This window comes from Lissotriton helveticus, chromosome 4_1 (assembly GCF_964261635.1).
Source record: "Lissotriton helveticus chromosome 4_1, aLisHel1.1, whole genome shotgun sequence".
Lineage (NCBI taxonomy): Eukaryota > Metazoa > Chordata > Amphibia > Caudata > Salamandridae > Lissotriton > Lissotriton helveticus.
Genome location: NC_136063.1, coordinates 702826502 through 702842212, shown reverse-complemented (window position 1 = coordinate 702842212; position 15711 = coordinate 702826502). Strand labels below are relative to the sequence as shown.

General features: G+C 45.7%; 1 protein-coding gene across 1 annotated transcript in view; it reads right to left on the bottom strand.

The window, feature by feature from the left end:
- The window catches only part of PRKDC (protein kinase, DNA-activated, catalytic subunit), a 3158350-nt gene that overhangs the window by 1875800 nt on the left and 1266839 nt on the right, over positions 1–15711 (bottom strand). Inside the window, exons 50-51 of the mRNA XM_078687323.1 lie at positions 15456–15607; positions 13110–13241 (exon numbers count right to left, since the gene is read on the bottom strand). Of these exons, the coding sequence (XP_078543449.1) occupies positions 13110–13241; positions 15456–15607 (284 nt within the window). The remainder of the gene's footprint in view (positions 1–13109; positions 13242–15455; positions 15608–15711) is intronic.

Here is a 15711-nt window from a genome sequence, read left to right as displayed (position 1 = left end):
AAAGTTTCCGGATCCAGACTGACGCCTGGGGATATTCTAAGGTAAGGAATCTAATACTAACTACTGTTTCTTACAGATATATCGTTACCGAAGGTAAGTAACTTGTTCGTCAAGGCCCGACAGTCGACGCAGGACTCCACGTCGTGGTCCGCGCCCAGACACCGGAGGCAGAGTCGATGGTGGTCGGTGACCGACATCATGCGGTCGCACTCGTCGCAGCTCTTAAACCCAGGCATCCTACCGGCACCGTAGAAAGAATTAGTTTTACAAACACTTGGTCAAAAGACCGGAGTACTGCTCTTCGGATCTGCGCTAACTGGCGCGGAAAAAAGAAGAACTGACGTCAGCGCGCGGAGACGGCGTCTATATACTCCAGCGACGTCATCACGGCACACGACGCGGAGCCGCAGGGGACGCCTGCAGACGACGCCTACCGACGCGCAGGGGTACTGCTACGCAAAAGTTTCCGGATCCAGACTGACGCCTGGGGATATTCTAAGGTAAGGAATCTAATACTAACCTGTTTCTTTCAGATATAGGTATATTAGGAAACCCCCCCCCCCCCCCCCTTTAGGTGACATCTCCCCCATGGTAGGAAATGTATATGCCATGTGTGGTGTGAGAGGAAAATAATAAATGTTGCGTAATGCTGTCCACAGTGCCAGTGAGAGCCTTTCCTGGAGTTAAGACTGCTATGTCAGGAGGAGATGGGAGATGACTGCTTCTAGGAGCTGCTGTCCTGTACTGATGAGTGCCCACTGTCTGCTGATCTTGCTCAGCCTGGCCTGCCTGCTCTGCTGCCCTAGCACCTCGTGAGAGCTATACTTTGACTGCCTGTATTCCCAGGAGTTAAGGAGTGTGGGCACTACTTCCTTGTGTGGGACTCTTGATCCTTGCCAGCTCCCTAGCGCCTGGGAGGCACTACATTCCTGATTGCAAGAGGAGGAGCCGACGCCTGCAGCGCGGTGCTTCCATAGCGCTATATCTCCATCCCCAAAGAGAGGAGGAGCGTGGATCCTGCAGCTGACGGCTTGTGAGGGAGTCCCCCAGTATGTTCCCCTAGCACCTTGTGGGCGCTATTTTTGGAGCGACTGGGCTCTTCCTGATGCCTAGCGCCTTCTGCGGGCTGCAGAGCTATCCAAGTCCCTGAGAACTTTCCTGCCGCCTAGCGCCTCGTGAGCACTATCTACTGGTTGCCTGCACTCCAAGGAGGGGAGGAGCGTGGGCGCTACTCCCTTGGGTGGGACCCTGGGACTGTGTTCTATCTAGCGCCTCGTGAGCGCTACCTCCAGCCCCTGCCCAGGACAAGAAGGTGCGGGGGTCCTGCAGCGCTGTGCTGTCAAATCGCTATATTTCAATTCCCCTGCGTGTGTGCTGCAAGAGTGCCTTATTCGCATCGACTGTGCTCTGCTTGCTGCCGAGGCACTACAACTGTCCCCAGGAGAAGAGGAGTGGACGTCTGCAGCGCCGGGATTCTAAAGTGCTACGAGGGGATCCCGGCATGTGGGATACCCCCTGGCTGCTTGGTTGACAGTGGGCAGCTGCAACGTATTGAGGGGCATTGTACTCCTCAGGAGAAGAGAGAGAGGAGTGAGAGACACTCCTGCCCTGCCCCAGTGCTTTGCGCACTTTGCTTTTGCTGTTTTTACAGCCAGCCCTGACTTTGCGGGACATAGGGCATTTGAGCCCAAGAGAGAGGCCAGTTGGCCTGGGGCCAGTTTCAGAGTGTTGTACCCACGATTGGGGCGAACTGTGTTTATGCTGGGGAGACCTATTGCCCCATAAGATTTCTTGCATATTATTGTTGCATAATGCATTTGTACCTAGGATGATACCTAATGCTTTTCCCTCCGGTTTGCAGTGCTGATTTTGGGCCATTGGTAATTTGAGAGCCCCCGAGTAGGTGCTCCCCAGGCGCAGTAGCGCCAGAAGCGAATCTGCAACCTTGGGGCAGCTATTCCAGGTGTATTTACATAAAGTGTACTGTTACTGTTTCTTATGCCTAATGCATATGGTTATATCGTTAATGGTTTAATTCCCCCTAATGCTTACAAGATGTTTGGGGGTTACTAGGGATGCACCATTATGCTAATGTTCTGTTCTAATGTGCGCAATGATGAAATGCCTCATGTGTATGCCCCATTCTAATATGATTAGGCCCCATGTACCGCAGGAGGTGCCTTATTCATCTGCTAATGCTTAAGGTGATGTTGCCTAGCATTTTTACCCTAATGAGAATGCTTCATGCCTACTACGTTTAGGCCCACCGGTTGATGCCTAATGCTTTTCCCGCCTAATAGGTTATTCATACTGTTTGTTTGCCTAATGCATTAATGCTGGCAATGCTTATACCCTAATGCTACCTTGTGGGGGTCCTGCGTAAAGTGCCTACTCTAAGGTGATTTAATGCTCCCATGGTTTAGGCCCCAGCTGAGTACGGTGTGCCTAATGATTTGCAGCATATGCTCACCCGTTATGCCTAATGTATTCGTGTTTTCAGGTCCACTGTGACGGTAGGCCTAAGGGGTTGATTCAGGCTTTATGCCTGACCACTGTGTTTTATGCCTAGTGCTAATGGTTTCTTTTCCCCTAAGGCTGCAATGCTGGATTTCTGCATACTCTGCCTAACCGGAGGTTTCCATTCCAGGCAACGGCAACAATGATTTATGCCTGAAGTTATGCATAATGTGTTTTCATGATTAATACCTTTATGCTACTGTTTTTTCCTAATGTCTACGTGGCTGGTTTCATGTTTAGGCCTACCTTGACAAATGCCTAAAGTGATTTATGCCAAGTGCATGTCTACTCACCAGTAGGTACGGCCGGTGAGATGTTATTGCTTATGGACTTTCAGTTAGCCTTGGACTTGTGAGGGTTCTGGCAGCAGCCCGATTGGCGCTGCCCTGTATATAGTCCCCTTGTGAATTATTCCCCGGTGCCGGCTGGCACAGTTTATCTGCACCTGTGATTCCCTTCTGATGTGTTTATTTTACAATACACATACTGTTTTTCACCTAACCTGGTGTGGAGTCTCTTTTTGTAGTGTGCCTTGTGTGTCACATGTGTGATGCGCGGATGCTTTACACATTTCCTCTGGAGTTTGGCCCGCCCGCTCTGCACCACGCAACCCGTTTCTAACACTTACACAGGGGATTTTTCTTATAATTTTTTCTCATTATTTTCAAGGGTGACTTGCCATGCTCTTTTTTTGCTCTTAAACTTGCTAATGGGATGCTGTCAGTACTCTTTATGAGTTTGACATTTAGAATTTTTACTTGGGTTCTGCCTATCTAGGGTTTTATAAAGTTTTATAGCTTTGCATGTATCTGTACTTCTGAAATTGGGTTTTCATGGCATTTCATGCTTTTTTCTCTGTCCCGCATTTTTATTATTCGCTAATAAATTAACTTGTTTGCCTTATTTTAGATCTAGAACTTACTTCTTTATGCTTTCAGCGTTTTATTTCTGTTAACTCTGCTAAACTATTTTTTCCCGATGAGAATTGTAGTCTCTAACTGCTAGATCATCTGGAAACACTGGAGCCAAATTGTCTTTGGTAAAATATCGCGGTGATTAAATATTGGGGTTTAGCAACACTATTTCACTTGCATGCCCTATGGTATTTCAGGCATTGCCAAAGATTTATTGGATCTTGAGTTGTCTTTATGTTTCGCAAACTCAGTAGGTGAATGCATCATGACAGTTATTCCATGTTTGTTCATACTTGGTTATTAGGAAGTGTACTCCGTTTTCCACGATGCCTGGTCACACTGACAGATCTGGTTTTGCGATGCTTTCCATGTCTGTCTGCGCTGTGCTTTGCTTACAGTATCCAGACAATGTCGACCCTGCCCTTGGTTATTGTCAGACTGTCTTTGGGATCTGTCACTGTCAGCTAACATTCCATTCGAGTGTCTTTCCCGTTGAGTAGGTTGTAGCATTTCATTTATCGTTCTCTTGTATTTGGATTTCAAAGAAGGTTTATATACCTTTGGTTAGCAAGCGCAGACACGCTATTTATGTGGTTTCCTTTAGAAGGTTGACTCTTTGATATAAGGAAATGTTCTTCTGCGTCTTTTTTAGCTTCAATTTACTTGATCGATCATATTCTGGTGAAAATGTATGGTTTTGAACTGGGGCGATTTATTCTAATTTTTCCAGGAACGAATACAAGTTTGAGCAATTCTTTTTCCTACACTAAATAGTAATGTGTCTCACTACCATCTGCCAGGCACAGTCGAAGGCATCCTGTGTACCAGTAGATATATAGTTTTTGTTGGATTGTCTCTGGTGTTTTGGGAAGACATATCACTAGGGTATTATGCCATAAAGACATAAAGGAGTATTTGTATAATAACTACTTTGAATAATCACATGCAGGGTTTCACCAATGTTTCAAAACTGTAAAGCCCTCTTGAGCAGTGGACTAATAATCATACTCCCCACATGCAAGAGCTCCAGGGGGTTTCAGGTTCTTTATAACATGTCTCCGTCTTTCATTCTAAAAAATAACATGTGCAATCACAATTCCATAAGAAAAGTTTCATATAATTTGTCAGCATGACTGAGCTAGACCAGCATCGCACACAAGGTATTTTTATCCCAGCAGGCCCAGTATGACAGCCACTTCTGGATTCGCGATATTTAATGTTTGAGGCTGTAATAAGTAGATTCACCATCCTCATATAATTATTTTTTCAATTGCTTCAGCCTACGCTCACTGTATTTCTTTTGTTTACCCATACTACTATCTAGGTTCTCTTGATTCATTTCAGATCTGTTTGTTTTGCTGACTCACCCTAAATGTCCCTATACACCTCTCAATAACTGTATATTGTTGGGGTACCCTTGATTCCAACAGGCTTGCACGAGGACCTGAGTCCCTGAAATCGTGGGGCATCTTCACAGCTGGGGAAGAGCTAGAGAAGTCTGCTCCTCCATGAAGGAATCATTCTCATTAATGCTAACGGTATCTTGCAAAGAGAAGCAGTCAGGTAAGTGGCCTTTGTTACTTTCCTCATAAGTACAGGCTCCTTCAATGCTTCTACAAACACTATAAGTGAACATTTTATTAGTACTATTATACACCAAGCAGAACGACGCACAAACCTGATGCTGAAAATTAATATCATGTACAATTAATGAGTGTTGCTACAAATATTTCCTCCTCTTCTTGCTCTTGGACAGTTTTTTTACAGCAACAAACACACAGAGCACACCATGGGCGCTCAGACAAAGCTATCATTAGCGAATTCAATTGAAGTCATCTATTAGATAATGGAAAGATAAAGAAGTATGCCCAGAGGAAACCTATGAGCAGCAGGTCTGTGGCAGGGCTCTACTTTAATGCCTTTCAGGTTAGAATATGATTTAGCAGGTTTTGAAAAGTATTGCTGCAGTGTCTTGTTCACAGCCTTGCCTCGTCTCTAATCCAGCTTTAAGCCATGGTAATGCCCAGCGCAGACTATTATCAGACTAATCAAGGGGATAATGAACTCCAGTGCCCAGTCTAGCACAGCCTACAGTCCACAGCGGGTTAGGCTAGCAATATCCAGGTGCCCTAACCAGACTTGCCCATTTTGTATCCAAGGCTACTACTAAAGTAAAAGAACAGACAGCCCTGCTCCGATACTCATCAGGTCCATCTTGGAGCCAAGTCCAACCTGAAGTTATATTGATTACCAGTTACTTCAAGCTCTTTGCCCCTACTCCCAAGTCACTGCCCAGCCCAACACCATTCCCTTGCACATCAACTTATTCTCATTGCCTTAGTTTCCATATGTGTCAACACTCGGGGTTGCCAGTACCATGCTGCATTTAAATAGCTGCACACTTGCTTACCGTGACCTATGTCTACTGTTGGAAGAACTGTTCAAAATGTTGCACTGCCAGATAAAGATTATTTGAATGGTGGACGTATACACCATCACTCGGTGATGAGGGAATAAAACACTTCTCGCCAATACCTATGCTTTTGGTATATCTCTCCCTCTATGCGAAGTTCAATTGGCATATATGACTACAGGAATGAGTGAATTTTATGACGTTTCAGCAGCAGTATGGACTGGGGCATATGTTCTGTTGGTTCTGACTGATCGTAATAAAATCAATGAACTCTGAAGTCTTTAGATAGTGTGCCACTATGCAACAGTGAAATGCCTTGGATCTCAGTATTTCCAAAAGATTGTTGAATCTGTGGATCTTCACGTTGTCATGGTATAACCAGCATCTCTTCTTTTCACTCTTCACTTTTGACTTTAGATCATCTATCAGTATCCATTTGAATAAGTACGCCAGAGCTCCATGTCTGAATTTTTACATGTCTTCTGCACTTTCCTCACTCAGACTGTCTGCAATTTCTTGGTTTGTTGTTATTCTCATCATCTATGTCTATTCCTGGTTCATATTGTCAATTAGGTCCCACTTAACACAACCTAAGCTCACTGTAGCACCACTGTTTGCCTGTTCTAGGAGAGAGTCTATATAATAATTTGTATTTTCTTGTAGCATTTGCCAGATGTACCACCGCTTAGCATTCTAAGCTGAATAGGTTATTCTTTCTTATGTTAATGGCATGTATTTTACTAGGAGGGATGAAAAGCTGGCTTGGCACTGGCATGATTCGAATGAGTGGCCTGCAGCCCATAGAATATATCAGAGGGGAGTGATTAATCTGGCAAACCATCTTACTCAATGAAGTAATCATCTGATCTCTGCAGTACTATCTACCATAATGTGCTTGCAAGCCACTCATACACTTCATGTAGCAAAGATTCTCTTGATTCTGGTGGTGTGGGTTCCAGAACTTTCATATTGCAACCTTTCAAAATTCCCAATAATGGCTGTGTTGGTTAACTCTGCAGCTATAGTGTTGGGAATGGACAATGTTTTTTCTCTTTCTTCACACTCTAGTGCTGGAAGGTATTTCCAGGTTACCTTAAAATTATTTCCTCCATTTAAGATTGGAGCGTCAGCAGACAATTTGCTGCCGTTTGTCCTGCATGCCTGCATTACGCAGGGGGTATTCATGCAGCTAGTAAGCAGTATGACACTTGGATTGCAGCGTATCATGAATGTTCCATCTTTTCCCGTCTTGAACACTGAACAACTACATCATGACCCAACCTTAAACATTGAGTAGCTTTCACTATTTTTCTTTCATTGAGGTGTGGACGATCTTTCATACAACTTCAGCTGTTTGTTTTACCACTTTATTCACATGGTAGGCCTGTGTAATGCATGACCTGTACTTGTATAGAGGCACATCTCGAGACATTCTATCATCAATATACTCCTCAGCTCACTTATCCTTTCAGGAGTTCTGCTACATTTAAATGTTTTATACTGCACGTTTATACTTCTATTAATTCCCTGGCCTACTATTATAAAAACAGAGAAGCAGAGACTTCATGGTGCATCCTTGAACAGTGACTTATCAATGCTGATTTATATCCCCTGACATGTGAAGCAATTTTGGCACATTTGTTCCCCATGCCAATATGCATGGCTCAAGTCGGTTCTCACATATTTTCAGTCTTCTATACTCAGTCTCTTTTTGGGGTGAGGTATCGCTGACTTAGTTCACTATTTCTTTTACCATTCTAGCCATGGACACACTATAAAAGATCCAATGTCAGCCAGCAGAGCTGTTTTGAGGGGGTACATCCTCATGTCTTCACTTAGACAAGAACTGCTGTATTGATTGTGATCGAAACGACAAAGGGCTTGAGAGGCTTTACTATGGCTTTTTGCTCAAACATATTTATGAGATAGGACAAACATAGTTCATCAGGTCCATATTCAGTGGAACTTGTGTAGGCTGTGTATTCTGGAAGAGACAGGCAGAAATGGCATCCTATCAAAAATGTTGGGAGCATGTGGCAACCATCACAAGGTCAAAACTCTGGATGGCTAGACTGAGATAGCTCTGTACTGCCCACCCAGCAGTTGGTTCCAGTGCTCTCCCAGATAGAGCTGAAGGTAACAGATCTGGAGATTGGCTTGCATCAAAAACCATATTCAGGATGAAAGTAGCCCCAGATGTCTCTGGAACTATCAAGCTGATGCAGTCTTGCTGCTTGTGAATTGATCCACTGAATGGCTCTCCCACCCAGACAGGTGGCACAATGATTCCAGCTAGACTTCTGTACCTCCATGGATATGACATTACTGAGCTGTACGAGGTGCCGTCCAGTGGTGTGATGTCTGCTACCCTTTTGTGCACCCATCAATCGAGATATTGAGCCTCCAACGATTTTTTATTGTACTGCTTAATGCACAAGTTACTACTTGTGTAACGATATATCTGTAAGAGACATTAGTTAGTGATAGATTCCTTACCTTAGAATATCCCCAGGCGTCAGACTGGATCCGGAATTTTTTTGCGTAGCAGTACCCTTGCGCGTCGGTAGGCGTCGTCTGCGGCTCCGCGTCAGTCGTCGGCGTCGTGGGCGCCGTGATGACGTCGTCGGAGTACTTAGACGCCGCCTCCGCGTGCTGACATCAGTTCTTAAAAACCAACACTGGTGTCATTGAAACTAGGGCCCTGAAAGGGGATGACCTTAACCCTAGATATCGGCTCGCAGAACGGGGAGGATGGGTGGGTCGGTAAGGAATCTATCACTAATGATATATCGTTACACAAGTAGTAACTTGTGCATCTGAAAGAGACACGTTAGGGATAGATTCCTTACCTTAGAATAGATACCCCAGCAATACCAACACCAGAAAGTCCTGGAGGACGGAACAGCCAAAGAAGTCATCCTTCCGGACTTGACTGTCCAGGCAGTAGTGTCTTGCAAACGTGTGCAGCGAGGCCCACGTAGCTGCCTGGCAAATGTCCTGCAAGGGCACTCCCCGGCCCAGGGCAGTGGTAGTCGCCGTGGCCCGAGTGGAATGAGCCCGCAATCCAACAGGGGGCTCCTTTTTAGCCAAGGAGTAACATGCCTGGATACACAAGATGATCCACCGAGAGATGGTCCGCTTGTGCACCGCTTTTCCCTTCTTAGCGCCCACGTAACCAACAAAGAGTTGGTCATCCACCCAGAACTGGCGTGTGCGATCCAAGTAGAATGAAAGCGCACGTTTTGGGTCCAGACGGTGGAGCCGCTCTTCCTCTTTAGAGGGATGCGGTGGCGGAAAGAAGGTGGGAAAGGTGATAGACTGCCCGATGTGGAAGGCCGTGACAACCTTGGGCAGGAAAGAAGGTTTGGTACGCAGCACCACTTTGTCCGGATGGACAGAAAGGAAAGGTGAAGTACAAGAAAGGGCCTGGAGCTCACTCACTCTCCTGGCAGAGGTGATGGCAACCAGGAAAGCAGTCTTCAAAGTAAGAAGACGGAGAGGATAGATGTGAAGTGGCTCAAAGGGAGCGCACATCAGAAATGTAAGAACCAGGTTCAAGTCCCACTGAGGCATCACAAACGGAACAGGAGGGAACGTGTGTTTGATGCTCTTTAGAAAACGAGTTACAATAGGGGACTTGAACAAAGAAGGTTGATCAGGCAGCCCTTGATAGTGCCCAGAGAAGAGCCCTGCTGGCAAGTGAAAGAAGGAAGAGAAGAACCTCAGAAAGAGGGGCAGCAAGAGGATCCACAGCCTTTGCTGTGCACCATGCCACAAATCTGTTCCACCTGCAGGCATATACCGACTTTGTGGAGGGGCGCCTGGCTGCCAGAATGACATTACAGACTTCAGGAGGCAAGTCAAATGGCCTCAACTGTCGCCGCTCAATCTCCAAGCATGGAGGTGGAGACTGGGCAGGTTCGGGTGGAGGACCGTCCCCTGCTGCTGTGACAGAAGGTCCTCCTGAAGAGGCAGACGAACCGGGGGATCGACTGACATACTGAGTAGCTCTGGATACCAGTACCTTCGTGCCCAGTCCGGAGCCACAAGGATAACTTGGGCCCGGTCGCGCTTGATCTTCTTCAGCACTCTGGGCAGAAGTGGTATAGGCGGAAAGGCGTACAATAGACCGCAACTCCACTCGCGACGAAAAGCGTCTCCGAGCGAGTGCCGCCTTGGAAATTTCAACGCGCAGAATTGATGACATTGCGCGTTCTCTTTGGTGGCGAATAGATCTAACCAAGGCTCTCCCCACTGCTGAAAGAGGCCTTGCGCCACGTCCAAGTTCAGACGCCATTCGTGATCCATCATGCACCGACGGCGGAGTTCGTCCGCCCTGGCGTTCAGAGAACCTGCCAGGTGTTGAACCACCAGGGTCACGCACTGATGTTCCAACCACTGCCAGAGGCGCAGAGCCTCCTGGCAAAGGGTCCACGACCCCACCCCGCCCTGTTTGTTGCAGTACCACATGGCGGTGGTGTTGTCCGTGAACACCTGCACTACACTCCCCCGAACAGAGGGGAGGAATGCCTTCAGTGCTAGACGAATCGCCCGCAGCTCCAAAAGGTTCATATGGAGCCGGGAATCCGCCGGAGACCAGAGGCCTCTGACCTCCGCCTCTCCCATGTGGCCTCCCCAGCCCTGGAGGGACGCGTCCGTCACAACTACGTGCTCCGGTTGGGGAAGAAGGAGGGATCTGCCGCTGACCCAATCGCGGTCCGTGAGCCACCACTTCAGCTGTCTCCCAGTGCCCTCCGAGATCAGGACATGGTCGGATAGGTTGCCCTGATGCTGGGCCCACTGAAACTTCAGGTCCCACTGCAGAGCCCGCATCTGCAAACTGGCGTGATGCACCAGAAGGATGCAGGAGGCCATCAACCCCAGAAGCCGCAGCGTCAACCTGACCGAAACTCGGGACAAGGGCTGAAAGAGTGGGATCATAGCCTGAATGTTCCGAACCCGCTGTTCGGGAGGATAAACCCGAAGTCGAGAACCGCTCCGATGAAGAGGAGCTTCTGAGAGGGGCACAGGTGTGACTTCGGCACATTGATGGAAAACCCCAGCAAGTGCAGGAGGTTTGCGATCGTCTGGAGGTGGTTGACGACTGTTTGGGGCGAGCCCACCTTCAACAACCAGTCGTCGAGGTAGGGGAAGACTGAAACCCCTAACCTGCGAAGATGAGCTGCGACCACCGCCATCACCTTCGTGAACACCCGTGGGGCGCTGGTAAGGCCGAAGGGGAGCACGGTAAACTGAAAGTGCTCGTGGCCTACCGTGAACCGCAGGTAACGCCGGTGGGCCTGCAGGACGGGGATGTGGAAATAAGCATCCTGCAAGTCCAATGCTACCATCCAGTCTCCTGGGTCCAGGGAAGCAAAGACCTGAGCCAGTGTCAGCATTTTGAACTTCTCCTTCCGGAGGAAGCCGCTGACGTTCCGTAGATCCAAGATAGGGCGTAGGCCCCCTTTGCCCTTCTTGGGTACCAGAAAGTAGTGGGAGTAGCAACCACACCGTAATTCTGTCCCAGGAACGCGCTCGATGGCCCCCTTGGCCAAGAGGGCCTTAACTTCCTCCTGCAGAAGTCGCAAATGATCCCCCAATACACGGTGGTTCTGCGGTGGCATGGCTGGAGGGGTCGCCTCAAAGGGGAGGGATGAAGGATTGTATGAGGAACCTAATCCTGTCAGTCACAAGGATATAGATCCATCATCAACAGAAGTGGAAGCCCGAAATGAAAGAGCCACAGAACTGTGTGCCACCTCTTTTCCAACCAAATTGTGTCAATAAAATTACTTGCACTTGTTTTAATGAGGCGCCTTCCTATCAGAAAGCGGAAGAATGGGGGAAGCTACAAAAAATAGAATTGAGGTTTCAAGGGAATTCTTCCAAAGATCTCACAATGCAACAGAAGGACAGCACATCACACAATGTTGTAGTGACAGACAAGACAACAGCCATAGGGGAGTCCCACTGAAGCAAGACTATAGGTTGAAAAGCAATTAACCTAGACTAGAATACAAGATTCGTCCAAGAGGCAGTAGGACCAAAGAATAACATTTTCATACAGTAGAGTAAAGAATAAAATGCAACCAATTTCTGCCAGTAATCACATGAAAGTACCCTCTAAACAGAGAGAAATTCAACTTACCGGAACTTTCTCAGATCAAGAGCCTCAACTGTTCAAGCAATACTTTAAAACCAGCAGGTGGGCAGGAACAGATATATGCACCCGAGAAACATAGGACAAATCCCCACATAAAGCAGAAGGCTCAATGGCCCTTTAAGAATTGAGAGTCATCCTATAGAAACATTTTCCCCATCAGGCACATGCTTTCCCATGAGGATGCATTAAAACAGCCTGGGTGGGGAGGTTGGTGATGAGGAAGTAGAAAAAAGTTTATTTCGATCCCAGTATGCCTCAAGGGCACAACATCCCTGTTAACCTCTGAAATACATAGACTGATATGTAGTAAGATCTGTAAGGTCGTAGTCAAAGCCTTTAAATCTTCCATGCCGCAACTGGGACAGTCTAGCCAAAGAATCAAACCTCCAAGATCAGACAGTGGTGGAACTTCACATAGTCCCATCAAAGGTCAAGGAAACCTTTCTGCCAAACATGTGAACTGTATCCATCACATGTGTTTAGATACACATAGAGAGATCAGTGGAGCACAATCAAGTGATTGTCTGAAGGATCAAAAAAGGACCCTTTAGGCCTGGATACCAAATCTAGTGTCAAGACAGTACCTAATAAGTTGTGGGCAACCCCAAATCCGCCCCAAACTATATCTGCAAACTGTGTACTCACATAGCCCATAAGAAGGGGAATGACCATTTGTACCATTTTCTAAAGAGCATAGGAGTAGTGCGCCAACAGGCATGTGGCTTTGTATGAACAAAGAACCAACCTCCTTGATGAGACTAAGTTCTTGCCTATCACCTCGATCAACTGAGAATCTCTGACTTCAGCGTCATATTTTTAACAAGTCTGTCACTGGGTCACTGTTTCGAAATTGTCCCAAAGACCCACGAGGGAAAGTTGAATCAAAGACTGCAGGTAAGCATGAGTAGATAAGGGATGGACAGTGAGGCTGAGATTTTCCAGAAAATATTTATCAATTGGTCCAAACAGGTTGCAAGCTCATTTGCTTGAAATATAGCTTAACTCAGCAAATTTATTTTCCAAGTAACTCAACTCCTATTGTTTACCAATCCCATATACAATTCTCTGTACATTTGTAAACCAAAAAATATATTTTCCTTACTTATCGCTATTAATGCCACACTTCGGATCATATGGAGGCAGGTTGTTGGCAAGGACTAATCCGAGAAGCTGAATTCCAACAGAATTGTCTTTTGCATTGGGATCGCCACTGGAAAATCTTTCAAATATTAAGCTAGAAAAGGATAATAAATGTAATTACTGTGAAATTTGTGCAGCTCTTTTTGCCAAAAACTAGAAATTCATATAAACACCAAAAAATATATTAATTGTTTAGTTATTTGTTTGTGGCATTTATGTAGAGCAAATAGTAGTCAATCTTCATTAAAGCTTATCAAATTAAACACAATGACTTTCCCCTTCAACACTGCATTCTAACATGATAGCTTCCATTTGAAAGAGCAAAAGATTATGACATGCCCATATTTCCACACTTTCGCTTGACCACACACCTGGGAGGAACCACTGATTTATTCCTTTAAAGAGGAGAACACAGAACATCCACTAACTAGAATAGGGATGGGCAGAAATCCTACCATGCTCACTGAAAAGGTGACAGACTAGACACACAAAGGGAAGGAAATAAAGCTGTAATTGTGGAAATATACCTTCCGTGTAGGTCTATTTCATTCTTCACAACAATACATGATGGACGGAATGCTTTCAAAAGTATCGACCACTGGCAATTATTGGAGACAATATAATATTTTAACCCAATGCTCCATTCCAGATGGGAAGTGACAATATGGAAATGAGCCTTGATGTTGATTGCTCAACGGAAACAATAAACCCCAAATTGAAAGGCCATGCCCCCTTTGAACAGGAATACATGCAACCCCGACTAGGTTCAGCCTTGTTCAAACTCATCGGTAAACTGCAGCTGGAATCTGTTGGCAGTATACAACACACATCTAGGCATACCCGATGCACATCTTTGGTTGTTGTAATTTGACACCCTAAGTACCAACATTGAGCACTTTCCAAACTAGGGGCTGTGCAAACTGAAATATTAATAAACCTCTACAGAAAGGAGTTTAACCAGGAGGAGAAAATTCCTCAACTCCCGGAACAAACAGCCTTCACTGAAGGTCACCTGGGCCCAGGACAACTTTCATAAAGTCTGATGGAAAACAGTACCCTATGAGAGCTCTGCACTCAGTCTACAGGCAAAAGGGTGAGGACTCCAGCATTTCAGGTGATGTAGGTGAAGCCTCTCTTGTGGGCTTTGTAAATCAGTTGTTGCATTTTCACCCAAATATACTACACCTTCCATCTTCAAAGCATCCATAGCCACTGTCAACAGCAGGGTAGGAAGACAAAAGAGTTCTTTGAAGGGATCACCACTTCCGTTGACAAATTAACATCTTCAACAACTAAATCTGGTATGTTACCTTACCATAACATTTATTCCAGCTTTCCTGCCACTGCAATGGCTTTTATTTGAAGCTGGGCATGAGGGAATAAAACAATGAACATGGCCATCAGACCCAACATTCGACTGATAGACCTGGTCTGGAGGACCTGGTTGCTGGAAAAGTGGGACATCAAATGCTGAATGTCAGCTATGCTATCTGGCAGAGGAAAAAGGGGCTGTAGAGTAGTGTCTAGGATCCATCACATGAATTTCATTCTCTAGGAAGGAATCAGAGAGAACTTTTCTACATTGACAGACAAACCTAAACTGTGTAAAAAGTTTATTGTATTCAGAAGACGCAGCATAATCTGGCTGGAAGAAGACTTGATCAACCCATCATTCAGTTCTGGGTAGGCATGAAACCCTTCTCTGAAGAGATAAGCTATGACCACCACTGTCATTAGTGTGCAGACGCTGTTGGTGCAGTCGAAATATCAAAAGGGAGGATCACAAACGTGAGTGTTCACCTCCGCAGTTAATTGCAGAAAGTGTCAGACATTTTCAAATTAGAACCCGAAAAAACTAATTTGGGGTACATAAGAAGATCACCCAGTCTCAAACTAGAAGAGCACAAAGGATCTGCTGAACAGAACAAATTAGAATTTTGTTTTCCCAATATTCATTAAGAGAACAGAAGTGGAGGATAGGCATGTACCCGCCTACTTTCTTAGGGTTTATAAATGTCAGCTGTAAATCTTTCCCACCTTCCTTTGTACGCAGAGAGTACTCCCTTCACTGCGTCACTCTTAGGAAACTTTAAAAGTACTACCATAAAGATGTATGAAGGGGGTGGAGAAGAAGCAGCATAGAGCATGGGTGAGAACCTGAATTATGTTTTTAAGGGCCCACTGGTCTAAATTAATCGTCTTCGATTTGTGAAAGAAATCCCTCACACGTCTGCCTACTGCGGTGACATGGCACTTCCTGCCAAAACACTCAGAAAATTGTATAAGATGCCAGCGTAACCCTGATTACCTGTAAGGTATAGAAAGACAATCTTTCCAGCACTCCAAAACTGTCTTTATTATCTCCAGGTTATGTCTGAAGACAGCTCTTTTATCATGGAAAGCATTCTTCATCAGGAAGTCTAGCAATCTGTTGGCTAGGATCTCATCTTTAGCAACACCCTATCAAGAGAAAAAACACATATTACTATGCTCATTCATGTTTCCAACTTACATTTTTGAATAACACATTTTGATACAAAGAAAATCTAGTCTGTATTTGAAGG